Source organism: Cervus elaphus, chromosome 1, assembly GCF_910594005.1.
Source record: "Cervus elaphus chromosome 1, mCerEla1.1, whole genome shotgun sequence".
NCBI classification, from domain to species: domain Eukaryota; kingdom Metazoa; phylum Chordata; class Mammalia; order Artiodactyla; family Cervidae; genus Cervus; species Cervus elaphus.
In genome coordinates, this window is record NC_057815.1 from 48,902,019 (window position 1) to 48,925,855 (window position 23,837).

A 23,837-nucleotide genomic window follows, 5' to 3' on the forward strand; every position below is an offset into this window, starting at 1 on the left:
TCTGCACACAGCACAGCCGGGATGGAGCCAGGCTGCTGGTGCCTGAGCCTGGCCTTCTCCATCTCTGCACTGCCCCCCAGGGCTGCTGTGTGAACTCTGGCAAGTCTCACTGCCTGGCTGATCCTTAGAGAAAAGAAGGAGGTTGGACCAGAAAGGTTCCAAGCCCTGTCCCTGGCAGTGCCATGATAAAGCAGGTGAAACTCTTCAAGCGGGAAGAGTTGAAACTAAAGCAGGTGAAACTCTTCAAGTCTCCAGCACCTTCAAAGAGAGGCCCTCGGGCAGGGAGGATGTGTTTCCAGTCCTGACTGAATCGCTTTTTCTTACATCATAACAGATTCCTTTCTGGTCCTGCACCTGCCTGAAGGTTGGAAAATCAGCTGTATCTGTGAGTCATCTCCTGGGCTCTGCCCAATCTGCCCTTTTATTTCTTCATTCAGCAGCATCTTTCGAGATGCTAACAATGGCCCTGTCCCGTCTCCTCTCTCATCCATCCATCCCTCATTCCAATCAACAAATATTTACTGAACCATGTGTCAAATGCTACGTTAAGCTTTGAGATATAACAGTGAGCATAACCAATATGGTCCCTGCTCTCATGGAGCCTATAGGGTTTTGGAGGGGAGAGATATTAAAGAATCACCATACAAATGCAGGTGCCAATGGTAGCAAGTGCTACAGAGGAGCCAGGCCTGGTGCTATAAGAGCTGAGGGTGGTGGTGAAAGTGAAAGTCGCTCAGTTGTATCTGACTCTTTGCAACCCCGTAACTATACAGTCCATGGAATTCTCCAGGCCAGAATATGGGAGTGGGTAGTCTTTCCCTTCTCCATGGGATCTTCCCAACCCAGGGATCAAACCCAGATCTCCCCCATTTCAAGCAGATTCTTTACCAGCTGAGCCACAAGGGAAGCCCGAGGGTGGTGGTGGGATGGGTGAATTTCACCAAAGGGGGCAGAGAAGGTTTCCCTGAGGAAGTGGCTCTTGAGCTTGAGATGTAAGGGGGAGTGAAGAGGGGGGATTGTAGTGGGCATTCTATGCACAGGAAATAGCCTTTATAAAGGCCTTTTGGCAGAGAGAGCCCAGTGAGTTGGAGAAGGAAGTGGGGAGGCAGGGGTCAGATTCACAGGACTTCATAGGCCTTTGAAAGGAGCTGTTTGGGCTTCCCAGGTGACTAAGTGGTAAAGAACCCGCTTGCCAGTGCAAAAGACATAGGAGACATCGGTTGGATCCCTGGGTTGAGAAGATCCCCTGGAGGAGGGCACAGCAACCCACTCCAGTATTCTTGCCTGAAGAGCCCCATGGACAGAGGAGTCTGGCGGGCTACTGTCCATGGGGTCACAAAAAGCCGAACACGTCTTAGCACAAACACATGCTGCTTATCTGTCATGACCAGAAAAGTAGCATCATCCTCATGTGCAAGACTAAAACACAGGTGAAGATATGGCAGTAAATACATGATGAATAGACAAATAGGGCTTCCAGGTGGTGCAGTGGTAAAGAATCTGCCTGTCAATGCAGGAGATGCCAGAGATGTGGTTTCAATCCCTGGGTCAGGAAGATCCTCTGAAGTAGGAAACAGAAACTCACTCCAATATTCTTGCCTGGAAACTTCCATGGACAGAGAAGCCGGGAGGTCGGGGGGTAAGAGTGGGGGGCTACAGTCCATGGGGCCACAAAGAGTCGGACACAGCTGAGCACACACATCTTTTGTTTAGAGCAACAAGGATAAAGCGTTTTAATCAGCATAAGTACTGTCATCAGCTTTACATGTTTAAAGTATTCTGGCTGCCCGCTGGTTGGAGAATGGATGAAGGTGAATGGAAGGGGAGCTGGACCTAGTGAATTTGAGAGACCAGAGAGGAGGCCAGAGTCCAAAGCAGAGATGACTGTGGCTTGGACTAAGGTATCATTATAGAGAGAGAAGAGTGGAGAAGTTGGAGAAATATCTAGAGAGCAAACCTGTCAAGCCTTGGGGTTGGGTTGGATGTGGGGAGTAAAAGAGACAGAGGTATGAAAGATGACTGCCAGTCTCTGGCATGGGCAGGAGGAGGGGTGGAGGTCTATTCAAGAAGACAGGGAACTCTGGGTGGGCACAGGTGTGAACAGCACATTATGAGTTCAGTTTTGGAGATGTTGAGTTTGAACTGTCTATAAAATATCCAACTAGGTCAAATAATAAGTAACAAGGAACACTTGCATGTGTGAGGCATTTCATTAAAGACATTATAAATATTATCTCATTTAATTCTTTTTAAAAAAATATTTATTTTTTGGCTGTGCTAGCTCCTCATAACTGCATGGGCTTTCTCTAGTTGCCGTGCACAGGCTTCTCTTGTTGCGGAGCACAGGCTCTAGGGTGCAGGCTCTGTAGCTGTGGTACATGGACTTAGTTGCCTTGCAGCATGTGGGATCTTCTGGACCAGAGATGGAACCTGTGTCCTCCACATTGGCAGGCTGATTCTTATCCACTGGACCACCAGGGAAGTCCTATCTCATTTAATTCTGGGAGTCACTCTATTAATAGAGAGCATCAGCATACATGTCTGAAGCTCAGAAGAAAGCTCTGGACTGAAGATGTAGAGTCTTCAGGGAAACTGAAGTCAGAATCAAGTGAAACTGCCCCAGGAGAGACAAGTTCAGCTTCTCTCCCATCTTACCTCCACCCATGTCTAGCTGGTCTCTGCTCAAGTCCACGGCCCCGTGCTGGGTAGGGGAGGCCCACACTCTTCATTCTCCGCTCAAGAGCTGGGGTCTAGTCATCCTCCCCATCAATCTGCCAGGACTGTGATTTGCTTCTAAAGAAAAGAATTCAAAAGGAGTGACACTTCAGAACTTCTGAAGCTAGGGCAGAAAAGTCTTGTTACCTGGGACACTCAGGTAGGGGGTAGGAAGGTTGACCCTGAGACCTCCAAGCTGAGAGAGCCGAGGCCATGTGCAGGTGCCCTGGAATCCGGCCACGCTGGAGGCCGGGACACCAGCCAGTACTACCTGGGCACCTGGGTGAGGGTGTCTCCACATGACTCCTGGCCCAGCCCTGAAGTCTCCTGTAGCCACCCAACCTTCTCAACCAAGGCCCTGAGCCAGTCCTGCCACAGCCTATCTGAATTCTTTTTTTAATATTTATTATTGGCTGCATTTCAACAGTATATGAACTGTGAACTTCCAGATGTTCAAGCTGCATTTAGAAAAGGCAGAGGAACCAGAGATCAAATTGCCAACATCTGCTGGATCATAGAAAAAGCAAGAGAGTTCCAGAAAAACACCTACTTCTGCTTTATTGACTACGCCAAAGCCTTTGACTGTGTGGATCACAACAAACTGGAAAATTCTTAGAGAGATGGGAATCCAGACCACCTGACCTGCCTCTTGAGAAATCTGTATGCAGGTCAAGAAGTAACAGTTAGAACTGGACATGGAACAACAGACTGGTTCCAAATAGGGAAAGGAGTACGTCAGGGCTGTATATTGTCACTCTGTTTATTTAACTTATATGCAGAGTACATCACGCAAAATGCCAGGCTGGATGAAGGACAAGCTGTAATCAAGATTGCCGGGAAAAATATCAATAACCTTAGATATGCAGATGACACCATCCTTATGGCAGAAAGCGGAGAACTAAAAAACCTCTTGGAGAAAGTGAAAGAGGAGAGTGAAAAAGTTAGCGTAAAACTCAACATTCAAAAAACTAAGATCATGGCATCCGGTCCCATCACTTCATGGCAAATAGATGGGGAAACAATGGAAACAGTGACAGACTTTATTTCTGGGGGCTCCAAAATCACTACAGATGGTGACTGTAGTGATTAATTCCTATGAAATTAAAAGACACTTGCTCCTTGGAAGAAAAGCTATGACCAACCTAGACAGCATATTAAAGAGCAGAGACATTACTTTGCCAACAAAGGTCAGTCTAGTCAAAGCTATGGTTTTTCCAGTAGTCATGTGTGGATATGAGAGTTAGACTATAAAGAAAGCTGAGCACAGAAGAACTGATGCTTTTGAACTATGGTGTTGGAGAAGACTCTTGAGAGTCCCTTGGACTGCAAGGAGATCCAACCAGTCCATCCTAAAGGTAATCAGTCCTGAGTGTTCATTGGAAGGACTGATGTTGGAGCTGAAACTCCAATACTTTGGCCACCTGATTTGAAGAGCTGACTCATTTGAAAAGACCCTGATGCTGGGAAAGATCGAAGGCAGGAGGAGAAGGGGATGACAGAGGATGAGATGGTTGGATGGCATCTCCGACTCAATGGAGTAAACTCCAGGAGTTGATGATGGACAGGGAGGCCAGGCGTGCTGCAGTCCCTGGGGTTGCAAAGAGCTGGACACGACTGAGCGACTGAACTGACTGGCTGCACTGGGTCTTAGTTGCGGCAGACAGGATCTTCATCGTGGCGTGGGATTTCCTCTAGTAGCGCCCAGGCTCAGTAGATGTGTTGCTCAGTCTTAGTTGCATCTTGGCAGGTGGGATCTTAGTTCCCTGACCAGGGATAGAACCCGTGTTCCCTGCATTGGAAGGCAGATTCTTAACCACCGGACCATCAGGGGAGTCCCCTATCTGAGTTCTTGACCTGAAGAATCCTGAGAATAATTCAGTGATTGTTTTAAGGTACTAAGTATTGGGATAATGTGTTTCACAGCAAAAATCACAGGTGGAAACATTTTACTGAGGATGCGGAGGCCGAGTTTCTACAGCTTCCTGGCCGGTAGAGGGGCAGGACAGTGGGCTCCCGGCCATTCTACACTTACCACGACTCCCAGTTCTCACTTCGTCTCACCCTGAACTGGAGTCACATGCGGATGGGTCTGTCTGTCTGTCCTCTATGACTGGCTGTGGCCCTGCCCAGGGAAGATGGCAGGACCTTCCAGTTGCCTGGAGTCTTCAGTGCCCAGCACAGAGCTTGACATGAGGGAATCAGTAAGTGCTTGCCTGGTACCTGCAATCCACAGTTGGTCTGACGTTTATTTCACCAGGAGCGGGGATCTCAAACTTCGTCCTTGTTCACCAGGAGCAGGGATCTCAAAATTCTTCCAAGGACATGGGATGCTAGACGGAAGCTCTTCCTGGGCACCTCACACAGAGACACGGCATTGTGCTAAAAGCAGTTTTTCTAAAAGCATTTTTGTGGACACAACATTTTGATTGAAACAATGACCTGATCAAAAACGAGTATTCCCCAGTTGCCGTTTTTTTTTCTTTTCCTATAGTGTTGGCAATTTTTTTGCTTCCTAAGGCAATTTTCAACTGTGTGATAGTTTTTAAGCATTTTTGTCAATTTTCAGAACTTTTTCAGGATTTTTTTTAACCTAATTGTAATTCGCTTTAGCCTACCTTACTGCTTTTCAATATTTAAAATAGTTGGAAGTTGTAACTGTCTAAAGGTCTCACTGATGAGGGGACTGCTTGGGCCTATGGACTCAGAGTCACATAGGAAGAAAGCCAGAGGAGGCCCTTTACTGGGGTGCTTGGTTCGTGGATTCTTTACTGGCTGAGCCACTGAGATACTGCTTTGTGTATGGATGACGTGAGGCTCTGAGAAGGGGGTCTGTTCAGGTCACACAGCTGCTGGCCCAGTGCCCCTTTCCCCTGTGTTCCTGCTCCACGTGTGAGCAGAAATGGTCTCCAGGTGGGATTATGTGAGCTGTTTAAATCTCTCTTTTGCATGTTTCTATTTTCTGATGTTTATGCAAGAGTATGAATTGCTTTGGGTACAAGATAAAAATGAAATGAGTGCAATTGTACAGCAGTTTGAACATTCTTTGGCATTACCTTTCATTGGGATTGGAATGAAAACTGATCTCCAGTCCTGTGGCCAGTGCTGAGTTTTCCAAATTTGAGCTCATTTCACATGCTAGCAAGGTAATGCTCAAAATCCTTTAAGCTAGGCTTCAACAGTATATGAACCAAGAATGTCCAAATGTACAAACTGGATTTAGAAAAGGCAGAAGAACCAGAGATCAAATTGCCAACAACTGTTGGATCATAGAAGAAGCAAGGGAATTCCAGAAAAACATCTGCTTCATTGACTATGCTAAAGCCTTTGACAGTGTGGATCACAACAAACTGTGGAAAATTCTTAAAGACATAGGAATACCAAACCACCTTACCTGTCTCCAGAGAAACCTGTATGTTGGTCGAGAAGCAACAGTTAGAACCGGACATGGAACAATGGACCGGTTCCAAATTGGGAAGGGAGTAACGTCAGACTGTATACTGTCACCCTACTTATTTAACTTCTATGCAGAGTACATTATGTGAAATGCCAGGATGGATGAAGCTCAAGCTGGAATCACAATCACCAAGAGAAATATCAATAACCTAAGATATCCAGATAACACCACCCTAATGGAAGAAAGTGAAGAGGAACTAAAGAGCCTCTTGATGAAGGTGAAAGAAGAGAGTGAAAAAGCTGGTTTAAAACTCAACATTCAAAAAACTAAGATCATGGCAGCCAGGCCCATCTCTTCATGGCAAATAGATGGGGAAAAAATGGAAACAGTGACAGACTTTACTTTTTTGGGCTCCAAAATCACTGCAGATGGTGACTGTAGCCATGAAATTAAAAGATGCTTGCTTCTTAGAAGAAAAGCTATGACAAACCTAGACAGCACATTAAAAAGCAGATATATCCCTTTGCTGGCAAAGGTCTATATAGTCAAAGCTATGGTTTTTTGCAGTAGTCATGAATGGATATCAGAGTTGGATCATATAGAAGGCTGAGCACTGAAGAATTAATGCTTTTGAACTGTGGTGTTGGAGAAGATGCTTGAGAGTCCCTTGGACAGCAAGGACATCAAACCAGTCAATCCTAAAAGAAATCAACCCTGAATATTCATTGGAAGAACTGAAGCTGAAGCTCCAATACTTTGGCCACCTGATGCGAAGAGCCGACTCACTGGAAAAGCCCCTGATGCTGAAAGATGGAAGGCAGGAGGAGAAGGGGGTGACAGAAGATGAGATGGTTGGATGGCATCACTGACTCAATGGACATGAGTTTGAACAAACTCTGGGAGATGGTGAAGGACAGGGAAGCCTCGCATGCTGTAGTCCATGGGCTTGCAAAGAGTCAGACACGACCAAGCTACTGAACAATACAACACAATACAAGATATTAAAAAAACAAGCAAACAACACAGTAAAAGAATGAAAGAGTTCTATTAAAGGTATTTCACCTGAAGCCCTGCCCCATGCCAACACACACACACACACACACACACACACACACACACACACACACACACACACACACACACACACCCCAGTATCACTGCCCTTACACACACACACACACACACCCCAGTATCACTGCCCTCCCTTACAGTACTGACTCTGATAGTAATGGCTTTTGGGACACTTCTGGCTCTGACTCAGGGTCACACAGATCCCAGCCTTGAGCCACAGGGTCCAGGGAAAGCTAGTAGGTTGTGGGGACACAGGTCTCTTGGGCCTGCCTACCCAAGTGAGCGGCAGTTCCCAGAGATTTAGTGGGACCATGAGTCCCATGCAGTCCCACCAGAGGGCAGCAGGAAGCTGGCTGAGGCTCTAGTGAGTCCCTCCGGCTGAGAGTGTCCCTGAGGGTTCAGAGGCTCCATGGAGAAGAATTTAGGTCAGATTCTGAAGGAATAGAGTGGGAAAGCTGCTTTAGGCTTGTGTGGAGGGATGGCCTGTATAGAGCTAGGGAGGCAGGAATTAACAGGTCAGAACTGCCAGATGTGAAGATGGGGACTAGATGTTCCATGCAGGCAAGGAGGGATGGTATTTGTTTTATGCAAACACCTACAGGTGTAAGCACCCTTTGATCTGTGCCTGGCATATAATATGTATTGAATTAATATGTATTGATCAAATGCACAGATGAAGATACTGTTGGGTGGGACAAGGGAAGAAAGGGAAGTGGTAGTAAATGAGTCGAAGACAGAAAGGAATTTTTACTTATTGAGCACCTTCTATTTGTTGGGCCATATACTAATAATAAGCTCTTTAGGGACTTCCCTAGTGGTCCAGTGGCTAAGACTCCATGCTCCCAATACAGGGGGTCCAGGTTTGATCATTGGTTAGGGAACTAGATTCCAAATGCTGCAACTAAAAGATTTCACATGCCACAACTAAAACCTGGTGCAGCCAAATAAATAAAATATTTTTTTTAAAAGCTGATGGCTTAGTGATATGTTATAAGCAGGACTGTCCTATATATAGTCCTTCCCTAGGACCAGTCAAGAGAAAGGAAATGTGAAAGTGTTAGTTGCTCAGTCTTGTCCGACTCTTTGCAGTCCCACAGATTGTACGTAGCCCAGCAGGCTCCTCTGTCCATGGAATTCTCAAGGCAAGAATACTGGAGTGGGTTGCCATTTGCTTCTCCAGGGGATCTTCCAGACCCAGGGATTGAGCGTGGGTCTCCTGCATAGAAGGCAGATTCTTTACTGTCTGAACCAGCAGGGAAGCCTCTGGACAAAAGCTCTTCTTACCACAGGTAGTGGTGATTTGTCCTGATAATTAGGCTGCGAAGGCCCTTGGACAGATGTAAAGAGGTGTGCTGGTGGAGTCTAGGCCAGGCCACATTACTAGCCACACGGTCTTAGGAGACCCAGTTGCTCTCTGTGGGCATCTGTATCCTCCTCTCAAAATGAGGATTAAAAACTGTTGCCCTGACTACCTTCAAGAGATGCTATGATCAGAAAAGGTGAGAAACCACACAAGCTTTCTGTGTTTTAAATTCCATCCAGTTCAAATATTTGTAATTATACTCAGCCAAAGACAAAGAGTATGTAAAACTTTTTTAAAAAAATTATTACTTTGTTTTTATAAACTGAGAAATTTGCCATGGCTAAGGAAATTGGCTGGGAAAAATTCACATCTTGTTTTGATCAATTACAGGAGGTATCGATCCAGAATGGAACTGGCATCATGTCTTTACGCTGAATTCAAATGGTACTTCTTAGCCTGTGGAGAGTCTTTTTTTTTTTTTTTTTTTTTATTGAAAAGAAAACATGATTTTAAACATTCATATCATATTCATTTCTAAATGTCAAGAGTTATTGGTAGACTTGAAAACACTTTAAAAACAAGTCCTTGGCCACCTCCAAATTATTCTTGGTGACCTTAACATCCCTCTGGCCATAGTCTTGGGATAGAGGGCATATAAAAAGTCACCATTGTGGAGAGTCTTTTCTTAATTATATAAAATGAAAAATTTGGAAAAGAATTCTTTAGGCCTGATGGCTTTGTAGTGGTGCTTGATAGTCGGTAGTGGTGCTTATTAATCTTGGGTGTACATTAGAATCACCTTGGGCATTTTAGGGCCATACCAATGCACCAACACCAATTTTTTTTTATATACATATTTAATGATTTATTTATTTATTTTTGGCAGCACTGGGTCTTTATTGCTGCCTGTAAGCTTTCTTTGGTTGCGGCGAGCAGGGGCTACTCTAGTTATGGTGCCTGGATTTCTTGCTGTGATGCCTTTTCTTGCTGAAGAGCACAGGCTCGAGGGCATGTGGGCTCCGTAGTTGAGGCACACGGACTTAGTCGCCCTGTGGCATGTGGAATTTTCCCGGACCAGGGATCAAACCCATGTCCCCTGCATTGACAGGGACAATTAACCATTGGACCATCAGGGAAGTCCAATACCAATTATATTGCTTGTGGTAGGGTACAGGGATTTTTGTTAAAGTTCCCAAGTAATTCTAATAAGCAGTAAGGTCTATAGGTACATGAAAGTGTGATATGAGAAAGCTAAAATGGGGGCATGGCTAAGGTGTAGAGTCTGAAGACCCTGAGCTCACCTCTTCCCTTGGGCACAGCAAAATTACAACTATTTGCAGGGCACTGTTGATGAGAAAGACCTGAGATCTAGCAGAAATGGTCTTCTACAACTCAAGATGTAAAGAAGGAACCACAACAAGATAGCTAGGAGGGGTGGAGTCACAGGATAGTCAAGATCCCCAGGCGGGCGACCCTCAAACAGGAGGATAACTACAATTGCAGAGGTTTCCTCAAGGAGTGAGCAGTCTGAGCCCCCCACATTGGGCTCCTCAACCTGGGAGTCTTGCACCAGGGAGACAAGACACTGGAACATTTGGCTTTGAAGGCCAGCAGGGCTTGCTTTCAGAGGAGCCAGAGAGCTGTAGGAAAGACACTCCACCCTCAAAGGGTGTACAAAATCACACTAAGTCTGACAGACAAGCAAAAGCTAACAGTTTAGAACCATGAAACTAGCTCTGTAAGAAATGTTAAAAAGGACTTCTCTAAGCAGAAAAGGTCACAACTAAAAATATGAAAAGGAAAAAACCTCATTGGTAAAGGCAAATGTACAGTGAAAATGCTTTGATTATGCTGACAAAGGTCCATATGGTCAAAGCATCTTCACTGTACATTTGCCTTTACCAATGAGATTTTTTTCTTTTCATTGTTATTCTTATTTGGTACAGTGAAGATAATAAATCAGAATAAAGCTAGAGGAAGGTTAAAAGACAAAAGCAATAAAATCACTTATGTCTACAATAAGTAGTTAAGGGATAAACAAAACAAAAAGATGTAAAATGTAATGTCAAAAACAGTAAATGTCGGGGGGGACTGTGGAAGAGTAAAAATGCAGGTTGTTAAAACACACTGAAATTTGAGATCAGCAACTTAAAATAATAACATACATATAAAGATTGCTATATATAAACCTCATGTTAACCACAAACCCAAAATCTATAACAAATACACACAGAAAAGAAAGGAATCTAAACATAATACTAAAGATAATCATCAAATCATAAGGGAAGAGAGCAAAAGAAGAAGAAAGGAACAGAAGAGAACTACAAAAACAACCCTCAAATTAACAAAGTGGCAATAAGTACATACCACTCCTGGGTATTTCTCCAAAGAAAATGAACACACGAAGTGGGAAAGATATGTTTACCCCTGTGTTCACTGCGGCATTATTTACATTAGCCAAGATATGGAAGCAACCTATGTGCTCACCAATAGATGAATGGATGAAGATGTGGTGTATATAAATACAATGGAATATTACTCAGCCATAAAGAGGAATGAAATCTTGCCATTACTGATCATATGGATGGATCTAGAGGGTATTATGTTAAATGAAGTATGTCAGACAGGGAAAGACAAATCCTGTATGATTTCACTTATATGTTGAATCTAAAAAACAAATGAACAAAGACAACAAAACAGAAACAGATATAGAAGACAAAAAAGTGGTTGCCGGCGGGGAGGAGACCCCGGTAGAGGAGAGAGAAGTAAGGGAAATTAGGAGGTACAAATTTGCAGTTGCAAAATAACTGAGTCAGGCATGAAATGTGCAGCGTGGGGAAAATAGTCAATAATTATGTAATATCTTTGTATGGTGACAGATGGTAACTAGACTTACTATGGTGATCATTTTGAAATGTATAGAAATATTGAATCACCATATTCTATAACAGGAACTAACATAGTGTTTTCTGTCAATTATACTTCAAAAACAAACAAACAACTCATAGAAAAGAGATTAGATTTGTGTTTACCAGAGGCAGGCGGTGGGAGGAAGGGGAATTCCACGAAGGCCCTCAGAAGATACAAACTTCCATTTATAGGACAAATAAGGGGATATAATGTACAACATAATAAATATATACAACATTGTTGTATGAAAATTGAGAGTAAAATCTAAAAGTTCTCATCACAAGAAAAAATACTTTTTTGTATTTTTAAAAATTTTTATCGTATGAGATGATGAATGCTTATTAAACGTATTATAATCACCTCACGATGTGTTTAAGTCAAATCATTATGCTGTATACCTTAAACTTACACAGTGATGTATGTCAATTATATCTCAATAAAACTGGAAAAAACAAGGAAAAAGCTAGGAAGACACTGTCTAATTGAAATCTAATGTGAGTCACAAAATTTTAACTTGAACTTCTCTAATAACCACTATTTTAATAATATATTTCATATAACCAACATATCCAAAATATTATTACTTCAACATGTAACCATTATAAATAAGAATGAGGTTATAAATAACTAAGAACTAAGTGATAACTATAGTTATAACTAATAAGTTAGTTATTATAAATAACTAAGAACTAAAGAGCCTCTTGATGAAAGTGAAAGAGGAGAGTGAAAAAGTTGGCTTAAAGCTCAACATTCAGAAAACTAAGATCATGGCATCTGGTCCCGTCACTTCATGGCAAATAGATGAGGAAACAGTGGAAACAGTGGCTGACTTTATTTTTTGGGGGGCTCCAAAATCACTGCAGATGGTATTGCAGCCATGAAATTAAAAGATGCTTACTCCTTGGAAGGAAAGTTATGACCAACCTAGACAGCATATTAAAAAGTAGAGACATTACTTTGTCAACAAAGGTCTGTCTAGTCAAGGCTATGGTTTTCCCAGTGGTCATGTATGGATGTGAGAGTTGGACTATAAAGAAAGCTGAGCACCTAAGAATTGATGCTTTTGGACTGCAGTGTTGGAGAAGACTCTTGAGAGTCCCTTGGACTGCAAGGAGATCCAACCAGTCCATCCTAAAGGTAATCAGTCCTGGGTGTTCATTGGAAGGACTGATGTTGGAGCTGAAACTCCAATACTTTGGCCACCTGATGCGAAGTGTTGACTCATTTGAAAAGACCCTGATGCTGAAAGATGGAAGGCAGGAGAAGGGGACGACAGAGGATGAGATGGTTGGATGGCATCACTGACTCAATGGACATGAGTTTGGGTAAACTCCAGAAGTTGGTGATGGACAGGGAGGCCTGGCGTGCTGGTTCATGAACCTGGGTTTGTTCATAGGATCGCAAAGAGTAGGACACTATTGAGTGACTGAACTGAACCGAACTGACTAAAGAATGAGGTATTTTACATTTTTTATACTAAGTCTTCAAAATCTGCTGTGTATTTTATTCTTTTAAAAATATTTATTTATTTGGCTGAACTGAATCTTAATTGCAGCATGTGGGATCTTGTTCCCTGACCAGGGATCAAACACAGGCCCCCTGCATTAGCATCGTGGAGTCTTATTAGCCACTGGACTACCAGGGAAGTCCCTATTTTATTCTTCAGAGCACATATCAATTGAGACAAAGCAGGCTAGCTACAATTCAAGTGGCCAATGCCTATTGTTTGAGGTAGTATGGAGCTAGAATATATAAGCATTTTTCCTAATAATTCATTGGATTATGTTACTAGTAATTGCTAGAATTTCTAAATCTTACGAAAACAATTAGAATACATGTATTGCTTTTATTGTTTTTACACTTACAAGTTTAAAACAAAGTTGTTATAAGACTATCAGTTTTCATCATATAGGTTTTACGGATAGGTAAAATATAGGTTTTATATTTACATATCTTTACAGATATGTTTTGCATATGCTTTTTCTTTTGCATATATATTTTCTTTATTTCTAAATTGTTTATATTTTTGCTACTATTATAATGGGGGAAAGAGTTCAACTGCTTATTAAACTATTAATTTTGTGATATTAGCCCGGACCTGAGTTCCCTTGTTAATTTTAAGTGTTTGAGGTTCTCCATGTTTTAAGACATTATGCCCTATTGCCTGCAAATGAAGAAAATTTTATTTCCTTCTCAATACTTAAATCTTTTATTTCTGTTTCAGGTCTGACTGTATTGGCAAGAACTTCTAAAACAATATTAATAATAGCATCACTATAGGTATGCTTGTTCTTTTTTTAAAAGTGTTCATTTTAATGAGAATATCTTTAAATGTTTCATTGTTAAAGAATGTGTATGCCAGGACTCACACATACACAGTGGTCCCTGGTGGTCCAGTGCTTAGGACTCTATACTTCCACTGATGGTGGGGAACTAAGATCCCCTGGGCCACACAGTGTGGCCAAAAAGAAAAAAAATTGTGTGTGTCTGAGAGAAATACTCTCAAAAGAAACATTTGGTTATTTGTAATTTTCTAAAGCATTTCTTAAATTTTTTATTTTGAGATAATTATAGATTGCAAACAGAAGTTTGCAAAGACAGTAAAGAAGTCTGTATTTACCCTCCACCCAGGTTTACCAATGGTTACATCTTGCGTAACTGTGGGACAATATCAAAATTAGAAAATCTGCATTGGCACAATGTATGTGTGCATTATTCTATAGTCTACAGAATACAGCAATTTCATTCTGTTGTCATTTTACTTTATTGCCACTTACTTTTTTAGTTGAAGGATATTTGCTTTATAGAATTTTGTGGTTTTCTGTCATACATCAAGAATCAGCCATAGGTACACCCATATCCCCTCCCTCCCGAACCTCCCTTCCTTCTCGCTCCACATCCCACACTTCTAGATTGTCACAGAGCCCCAAAATACATAGCCAATGGGAATTTGCTGTTGTCATTTTATCAATTTGTGTAACCACCATTGCAATCAAGATACAAACCATTTCATCACTACAAAGATCTCCTTCATGCCACTCCTTTATCCACATCTGTCCCCTTCCCATCACCCTCCTTCACCTCTGGCAACCACTGATCAGTTCTCCATGTCTGTAAGTTAAAAAATTTGACAATGTTATGGGATCAGATAATGTGATCTTTTCAGATTGGCTTTTTTTTCCACTCACAATAATGCCTTGAGATCTATTCAATTGTTATGTATTAACAGTGTGTTCCTGCTTATTACTAAGTGTATTCCATGGTATAGATGTACCACAGTTTTAAAACAATTCAACTACTACAGGACAATTTGTCTGTTTCCAGTCTGGTTTTTTGTTCAATAACCCAGTCGTGTCCAACTCTTTGCGACCACATGGACTGCAGCATGCCAGGCTTCCCTGTCCTTCATCCTCTCCCAGGGCTTGCGCAAACTCATGTCCATTGAGTCAGTGATACTATCCAATCATCTTGTCCTCTGTCGTCCCCTTCTCCTGGCTTCAATCTTTCCTAGCATCAGGGTCTTTTCCAATGAGTCGGCTCTTCGCATCAGGTAGCCAAAGTATTGGAGCTTCAGCTTCAGCATCAGTCCTTCCAATGAATATTCAGGATTGATTTCCTTTAGGATTGACTGGTTTGATCTCTTTGCAGTTCAAGGGACTCTCCAGTTTGGGGCTATTACCAAAAGTTGCTATGAACAATCACATACAAGTTTTCATGTGGATATGTTTCATTTTTTCTGGGATATTCAGGAGTGAGAATGCCGGGACATCCAGTAAGTGAATCTAAAGTTTTTTAAGAAACTGCCAAACTGTCTTCCAGGATGGCTATACCATTTCACATTCCCACTAGCAATTTGTGAGAGAGACAGTTTCTCTGTACACTCACCAGCATTTGATATTGTCACTATTTTTCATTTAGATTCTAACATAATTTTTAAAATGAGTGATGGTTTTCTCAAATACATCTTCTGATATTTATTGAGTTATGTATACATACATAATTCCATTGTACCTCTTATTAGATCTCTTGGTGAATTGCATTATTTTATCCATAAATATACAGATGTATTTTTCCCTCTCAATGATGTATTTTACTTTTGGGGGGAGTAAGAGAGAAAAAGCAGAGTCCCAGTGGAGTTTCCAAAGAGTATGAAACTAGTCATATAGGATGGGAAGGCCCCCAAGATTCGTTTTTTACTGATTTCTATAATCTAATGAAAATATGACATATGTAAGTGCCTAATACATTTGTTGTTCAGTTGCTAAGCTGTGTCTGACTCTTTGTGACTCCATGAACTGCAGCATGCCAGGCTTAACACATAGTATTCAACAAATGTCAATTGCCTTTTCTGGCAGACTTCTCCACAGGCTAAGTTGTACCTGGACATAATCATCTTTCTCCTTTCAGGGACTGAAGGTCACCTAGAAAACTAGGCAACTGAAAGTGCAGCACAGTTTGGGTAATGCAGTTGGCTGGCTGACTCAGTGCATGGTCTGTCTCCCTATCTTCCCCACTCCACTGGGTCGGGGAGGGGCTAAGAGTATAGTTTCCCCAGTGTTTGTGCAGGGGCCTAGCCAGCCTGTCATAGATTCCATGCGGAGGGCTGTGGGCTGCAATGCTCTAGTGCACAGTCCTCTCTTTTCGATGTTGATAATTGTACAAAAAAAAAAAGCAGACAGGCATGCTGGCTTCACCAGCTGTCTTCAGGATCTCAGAAGCCTTGCTGTGCTCAACATTCTGGAAATCCACATCATTCACAGCTAGAACTTGGGCCCCTTCCTGAAGTCCTGCTCAGAGTGCATCAGAGTCAAGAATCACCTTGGAGATGAAAATGCCTTGCTGGGAGGCCCTTCCTACTCAGATGTGAAATCCCAACTGAGCCTAGGGGGCTTTTTCAGTGTGACCATTTGGGGCAGAAATCGGGGCAACTCATTGTAGTCTGCGTGGTATACCCTCTCACGAGGAGGAATCCATGCAGGAAATCCACTAAGTAGTCATTGGAAGGAATCTGGTTGTTTATCTCCAACAAGACTCCACGAGCAGGCCTCAGCCACTTCAGGGTTGGCTCACTGCCAATTCTACAGACAGGTTTTCTTTCTTTCTTTTTTAAAAGCTATTTACTTATATATTTTTGGCTACAGTCTGTGGGATCTTAATTCTCTGACCAGGGATCAAACATGTAGAAGCATTGAGTCTTAACCACTGGACCATCAGGGAAGTCCCTATAAATAGGTTTTAAATGGTAAAAAAATCAAATAGTACAAAAAGGAACACAGGAAAAAATCTCTTCCTACTGCTGTCACTAAAACAGTCACTTTAATCTTTTTCTTGTGTTTTCATCTAGGGACTGTAACTTATATATATGCACATAATATAAATATACATATATATATATTCCAGTTTTATGAAGATAAAATCAACATATAACACTGTGTAAGTTTAACAAGTACAATGTGCTGATCTGATATACTTACACATGGTGAAATGATTGTCACAGTTCAGTTGGTTCATACCTCCATCACCTTTCATATTTACCAATTCTTTTTTGTGGTGAGAATATTTAAACTCTAGTCTCTTAGCAACTTTCAAGTATATAATCCAGTACTGTTAACTCTAATCACCATGCTGTATATTAGATCCCCAGAACTAATTCATCTTATATAATAACTGGGTTAATTGTATCCTTTGACCAACATCTCCCCACTTCCCCCACCCTCCAGCCCCTTGCAACCACCATTTTCCTGTTTCTATGAGTTTGGCTTTTTTAGATTCTACATATAAGTGATATTAAGCCATATCTGTCCTTCTCTGTATGACATTTCACTTACATGATACCCTCAAGATCTAACCATGTTGTCACAAATGGCAGAATTTCCTTCTTTTTCATGGCTAAAATTTTAAAATACATACATCTCACAACTTTTATTCATTCATCCATAGATGGACAGTTTAGGTTGTTTGCATATCTTGATTATTGTGAATGATGCTACAAGGAACATCAGAGTGCAGGTATCTCTTTGAGATCCTGATTTCATTTCCTTCGAGTATATACCAGAAGTGGGATTGCTGGATCATAAGATAATTCTAAGGAATCACCATACTGTTTTCCATAGTGACTATACAAATTTAAATCCCCACCGATGCACAAAGGTTCCCTTTTCTCCACACCCTCACCAACACTTGTTATTTCTTGTCTTCTTGATGCTAGCCATCCTAACAGGTGTGAGGTGTTATTTCATTGTGGTGTTGATTTACATTTCCCTGATAACTAGTGACGTTGACCATCTTGGTCACTTGTATATCTTCTTTGTCCATGGAATTCTCCAAGCAAGAATACTGTAATTGGTAGCCATTCCTTTCTCCAGGGGATCTTCCCAACTCAGGGATCGAACTTCCGTCTTCTGCATTGCAGGCAGAATCTTTACAGTCTGAGCCACCAGGGAAGCCCATATCTTCTTTGGAAAATGTTTGTTCAGTTCTTCTGCCTATTTTTAATTTCTTTTGGTTATCAACTTGTAGGAGCTCCTTATATATTTTAGATATTAACCTTTTATCAGATATATGACTTGCAAATATTTTCTTCCATTCTACAGGTTGCCTTTTCACTTAATTGACTGTTTCTTTGCAGAAGCTTTTATTTTGATGTACTCTTGTTTATTTTTGCTTTTGTTGCTTATGCATTTGGTGTCGTCTAAAAAATCATTGCCAAATCCAGTGTCAAGGAGCTTCTTTCTTTTTTTCTTTTTAAGGAGCTTCTTTCTTATGTTCTCTTCAGGTTTTATGATTTCAGGTCTTATGATTGAGTCTTTAATCCATTTGAGTTAGTTTTTGTGAGTGGTTTAAGACAGGGGTCCAATTTCTTTCTTCTGGGGTGACTGTCCAGTTTTTGCATTTACTGAAGAGACTGTTCTTTACCCACTGAGTGTTCTTGACTCCCTTGTCAAATATTAGTTGACAGTTTATGTGAGGTTTATTTCTGGGCTCTCAATTCTGTTCCATTGTTTTTTTGTGTCATTTTAATGGCAGTACCATACTGTTTTAATTACTGTAGCTTTGTAAGATAGTTTGAAATCAGAATGTGTGATCCATCCAGCTTTGTTCTTCTTTCACAGGATTACTTCAGCTACTCAGGGTCTTTTGTGGTACCATATGAATTTTTGGATTATTTTTTCTATTTCTGTGAAAAATGCTATTGGAATTTTGATAGGGATTGCACTGAATCTATATATAGCTTTGAGTACTGTGGACATTTTCAAGGTATTAATTCTTCTGATCCATGACCAGGATATCTGTCCATTTATTTGTGTTTTCAGTTCTCTTTTGTCAAAATCTTATAGTTTCCACTGCACAGATCTTTCACAACACTGGTTAAATTTATTCCTCTGTATTTTATTGCTTTTGACATTACTGTGAATGGAAGTGTTTTATTTCTTTTTCAGACATTTTGTTGTTAGTATATAGAATTGCACTGATTTTTAAAATTTTATTGTAGTTGATTTATTTGATTTACAATGTTAATTTCAGCTATATAACAAAGTTACTCATATACACACAAATATATATATATATATATATGTATATATATACACACACTTTTTCATATTCTTTTCCATTATGGTTTACCACAGGATATTGAATATAGTTCCTTGTACCATATAGAAGGACCTTGTTGTTTATCAATCCTATACGTAATAGTTTGCACCTACTAATCCCAGATTCCCAATCCTTTCTTCTACCCTGCTCCTGGAAACCACATCTATTCTCTATGTCTATGAGTCTGTTTCTGTTCTGTAAATATGTTCATTTGTGTTGTATTTTAGGTTCTCCATATAAGTGATATCATATGGTATTTGTCTTTCTCTTTCTGACTTACTTTGTTAAATATGTTTTATTTTTTGGCTCAGCTGCACAGCTTATGGGATCTTAGTTTCCTGACCAGGGATCAAACCTGGGCCCTCAGCAATTAGAGTGTAGAGCCCTAATCACTGGACCTCCAGGGAATTTCCACCAGTCATTGTTTTTTAATATTTTCAAACTTTTTTTTGATGTGGACCATTTTTAAGTCTTTGTTGAATTTGTTACAATATTGCTTCTTCTTTTTTCTTTTTTTAATGTTTTGGGTTTTTGGACGCCAGATATGTGGGATCTTAGCTTCCAGACCAGGGATTGAACCTGCACCCCCTGCACTGGAAGACTAAGTCTTAACCACTGAACTGCCAGGGATTTCCTTATTTATTACTTTTTTTTTTTTTTTTTTTAAAGCTTTCTGCCCCTGTCTCCATCTGGAACTACAATAATTCACAAATTATTTCTTCTGATAGTACCCCATAGATGAGGTGGGCTTTCTTTACTCTTTCTCATTCTTTTTGTTGTTGTTCTCCTCTGACTGGATAATGTCAAAATTCCTATTTTTTCTTTTTTTCAATTCTCCTAACAAAATTCCTATTTTCTAACCCACAGATTCTTTCCTGTATTTGACCCATTCTGCAGTTGATGTTCTCTGTTGAAATTTTTTTTTAAAATTTCATTGTATTCTTTAGCTACAGAATTTCTTTGTGGTTCTTTCTTTTCTTTTCTTTGTTTTAAGTTTTCTGGTACAGCATTATAATTTGATTGTTATTACACTATAAAGTGATTACCTTTTAAATTATTTTTCTTATTTCTATCTGGTTAAATTCTCATTTTGTTCATAAATTGTTTTCCTGATTTCACTGAATTGTCCTTCTGAGTTTTTTTGTAGCTCATTGAGTTTCCTTAAACAGAGATATTTAGAATTATTTATTGGGTAAATTGCATATCTCCATGTTTTTGACATTGGTCACTAGAGGATTATTGTGATTTGTTGGTGGTATCATGTTTCACTGATTTTTCATGTTCCCTGAAGTTTTGAGTTGCTGTCTTTCTTTGCATTTGAAAGAGCATCTCCTTTCTCTAGTTTTTTTTTGACATTGGTCACTAGAGGATTATTGTGATTTGTTGGTGGTATCATGTTTCACTGATTTTTCATGTTCCCTGAAGTTTTGAGTTGCTGTCTTTCTTTGCATTTGAAAGAGCATCTCCTTTCTCTAGTTTTTACTAACTTCCCTTTTCAATGCATCCAGATTTGTATTTTTTTGCTCCAGTGGTGTGTTGGAATTTCACACCAAACCTGAACTTCCATGAAGACCTTCTTGTCTGTGGGTGATTTTCTACGACAGTGTTTTCCATGACTTCTGGACTGTGTCTGAGAGGGGCTACAGTTGGTTCATAGGCCCCTCAAGGGTCCACAAGCTGGGATCAAGGTATTGATTGAACTATATGTAGGTAAGACTCCTCTTGGGTCCCTCGGCATATGATGCTGGGTCCCACAGCTCCCATAAAAGCACTCCTTTCTGTGGATGGATGCCATATTGTTGTTGAAGATGGGATACAAATAATCAGCCATGATGTACCCTATATGTTAATAGTAGCATATCACATACACAGTTCTGCATTTTGCATTTCATTTAATATCTCAGAGACTATTCTGCACTAGTACATAGAGATCTATCTCATTCTTTTAAATAGCTGTATAGCATCCTATTTTAGGAGTATGGCATAATTCAACCCACTTAAAAAACTGGGGTGTAATGGACATACGACATTGAGTTAGTTCCAGGTTACAGCATGATGATTCAATATTTGTATTTATTGTAAAACATCACCACAATATATCTAGTTAACATCTGTCACCATACAAACCCATTTTTGGGGGGATAGACACTTAGGTTGTTTTTGGTCTTTTGTAACTATTGAATACTCTATTGCAGTGAATACGCTATTACACATGTCTTTGTGCCCCTGTGTGAGCATTAATGTAGGATAAATTTCTAGTAGTGGAATTGCTAGGGCAAAGGTACATGTATTAAAAAAAAAAACGCACTTAAATTAGAATAGCTGTTGCCAAATTGCCTCCAAAAAGACAACCGTTTTATAGTCCCACCAACAACAAACAAACAAAAGAATGTCTTTCTTTACAATGTGCACTTTTGTCAGTCTGATACTAAAAAATCTTACCTTATTTTAAATCTGCATTTTACCTCTCCTATGAGGTGGTTGAATATTTTTTCATTTGTTTAAAAGTATTTTCTGTGAACTGAGTGTTCATGTTCTTTGCCCATTTAATACATTCTTTTAAATTAATGTTTAACAACAAAGACACTGCTTTCCCCTTGTGATTTGCTCGAGTCTCCTGAAAGGCAGGAGGCCCTCTGAGACAGGTGTTCAAGGTCCCCCGCTATCACACGACTCCCTCTTTTTATCTTATATGGGGCTCCGTCCCCAACACTACTGTCTGTTCCCAAGGAAGGGTACCTTTATGGTTTTCTCATACCTCATACCCCTCCCACAATCCCATGTTTGCTCTCCCATCCCTCCTCTCAGCGGCGCTCTCTTCTCAGTCAAATCTCAGTGAGTGAGACAGTCCTTCAGGGTCCAGCTGAATTCCAGCTGTCTGGGATGCCTTTCCTTCTTTCTTTTTCGCCACTGTGAGTGGCTTGTGGGATCTTAGTTCCCCGACCAGGGATCAGATTTGAGACTGCAGCAGTGAAAGCATGGAGCCCTAACCACTGGACCACCAGGGAATTCCCTCTTTTTTTTTTAAAAAAAATTAATTTTTATTGGAGTACAGTTGATTTACAATGTTGTGTTAGCTTCTACTGTATAGCCAAGTGAGTTAGTTATAAATACATACATTCTTTTTAGATTCTTTTCTCATATAGGTCATTACAGAGTGTTGAGTAGAATTCCCTGTGCTATAATATAGGTTTTTATTGCCTGCTGAGTCACTTCAGTTGTATCCAACTCTTTGCAACCCCCCATGGACTGTAGCCCTCCAGGCTCCTCTGTCCATGGGATTCTCCAGGCAAAAATACTGGAGTGGTTTGCCATGCCCTCCTCCAGGGGATCTTCCCGACTCAGGGATCGAACTAGTGTCTCTTATGTCACCTGCATTGGCAGGCAAGTTCTTTACCACTAGCACGACTAAGGTCCTTATTAGTGGGGCTCCTTTCTGAATCAAGCCTACAGTTTCACTTTTACATGAGTTTCATCCCACCAATTACAGCCTTCCCAGAGCCCATCTTCCTCTCTGTCCACTCCCAGTGGGTAGGGCAGTCAGGATGGAGTGTGTTTCATGCACTCAACCTGCATTTATTGTATACATCAGTCAGGCACTATTCCAGGAACTGGGAATATAGCAGTGAGTGCGACAGAACAAGCACCTCCTCTTATCCAGCTGACATTTTACTGGTGGGTGTGTTCGATAATATACAACAAACAGGCAATAAACAAATAAGAATGTCAACTAAGTGCACAGAAGTAAAGAAATCAACAGTAAGGGGTCTCCTTTAGACAGGTCTGGGGAGAGAACCCTCAGGAGATGAGATGAGAGCAAAGACCTGAACATGAGAAGGCTTCGGCCACACAAACCAGCTTCCAGAGCCCCGACTAGAGGCCCTGCCTGGGGGTGGGTGGGGTCTGTGCTTCTAAAGATGGATGAGATGAAGCATGGCTTTCAGCACCTATCACTTGACAATAATTGAAGGTAGAGACCCGTAATCTCCGCATCTTCAGGGTTCCGTGTTTGGTGTGTCTGGGGAAGACCCGTACCCTCCTGCTTCATCTGCCTGCTGCAAACTTGGGAAAATGAAATCATGCCTGACCCGGGATTAACCGCACGTATAGGTGCCAGGGTCCATTTAAGCACTTCGCACCACTGCTATTTGATCTACCGTCCTAACCCATGTGGTATTTACTGCTAACTTTTTACAGTGGAAGAAACCCGGGCTCGGAATATGGAAGTAACCTGTTGAGGTTTAGATGGTTTAGACAAGAAGTACAGTTCCTGGAAAGTTGTGTGGCGGGGCTCCGGTGGGCTTCACTGGGGCATTCGGGGAGTCTGCCTGTCTCAGGAGTTGGCCCGCCTCGCCCCGAAGGCGGCCCCCGCCCCGCTGCGGCCTCAGGGGCCAAGGGGCACGCGGCGGGCTGGGGGCGGGGAAGGCGCGGGGACAAAGGCCGCGGCTCCCGCGCCGCGGAGGGCGGGTGCGGCGGCGAAGTCCCGCCGCGGTGCCGGGACCCGGCGAGCCCGGGCACTGGCCGCGCGCCCGCGCCGCGAAGAACCAGCGCCTGAATGGATCGCCCGGGGGCGCAGCCCGCGCCCGCGCAGGCCGAGCCCGCCGGCCCGCCGCCCGCGCCGCCCCCGCCCCCTCCTCCTCTCCCCGCGGCGGCTCCGCGCGCGGCGAACATGGCGGCGGCGACGGTCGGGCGGGACACTTTACCTGAGCACTGGTCCTACGGCGTGTGCCGGGACGGCCGCGTCTTCTTCATCAAGTGCGGCGCGGGAAAGCCAGGACGCGGGCCGGGGCGCGGGGCGGGGGTGCGGGCCGGGCGGGCGCCCCCGGAGCGGCTGCGGCGCTAACAGGTGCA

The 23,837-nt window shown here is 41.9% G+C and overlaps 1 protein-coding gene and 1 long non-coding RNA gene across 8 annotated transcripts in view; one reads left to right on the forward strand and one right to left on the reverse strand.

Moving 5' to 3' along the window:
• Positions 1–2,455: 2,455 nt before the first annotated feature.
• LOC122693985 lies at positions 2,456–23,821 on the reverse strand. The gene is made up of 3 exons (XR_006341075.1): positions 23,690–23,821; positions 2,656–2,793; positions 2,456–2,512 (listed from the first exon to the last, which is right to left on the reverse strand). It is a non-coding gene; the product is annotated as an uncharacterized LOC122693985 (long non-coding RNA).
• Positions 23,437–23,837, forward strand: part of PLEKHA7 (pleckstrin homology domain containing A7) — a 212,394-nt gene continuing 211,993 nt past the window's right edge. For 4 of the 7 annotated variants that reach the window (XR_006341068.1, XM_043901973.1, XM_043901997.1 and 1 more), the window contains exon 1: positions 23,438–23,741. Coding sequence is in view for 6 of the 7 variants with exons in the window: in XM_043901973.1 (XP_043757908.1) it covers positions 23,542–23,741 (200 nt within the window). In the remaining variant the exon portion in view is untranslated. Of the gene's footprint in view, positions 23,742–23,837 lie in introns of all 7 variants that reach the window. The other 3 variants (XM_043901957.1, XM_043901965.1, XM_043902008.1) reach the window with 2 other exon arrangements.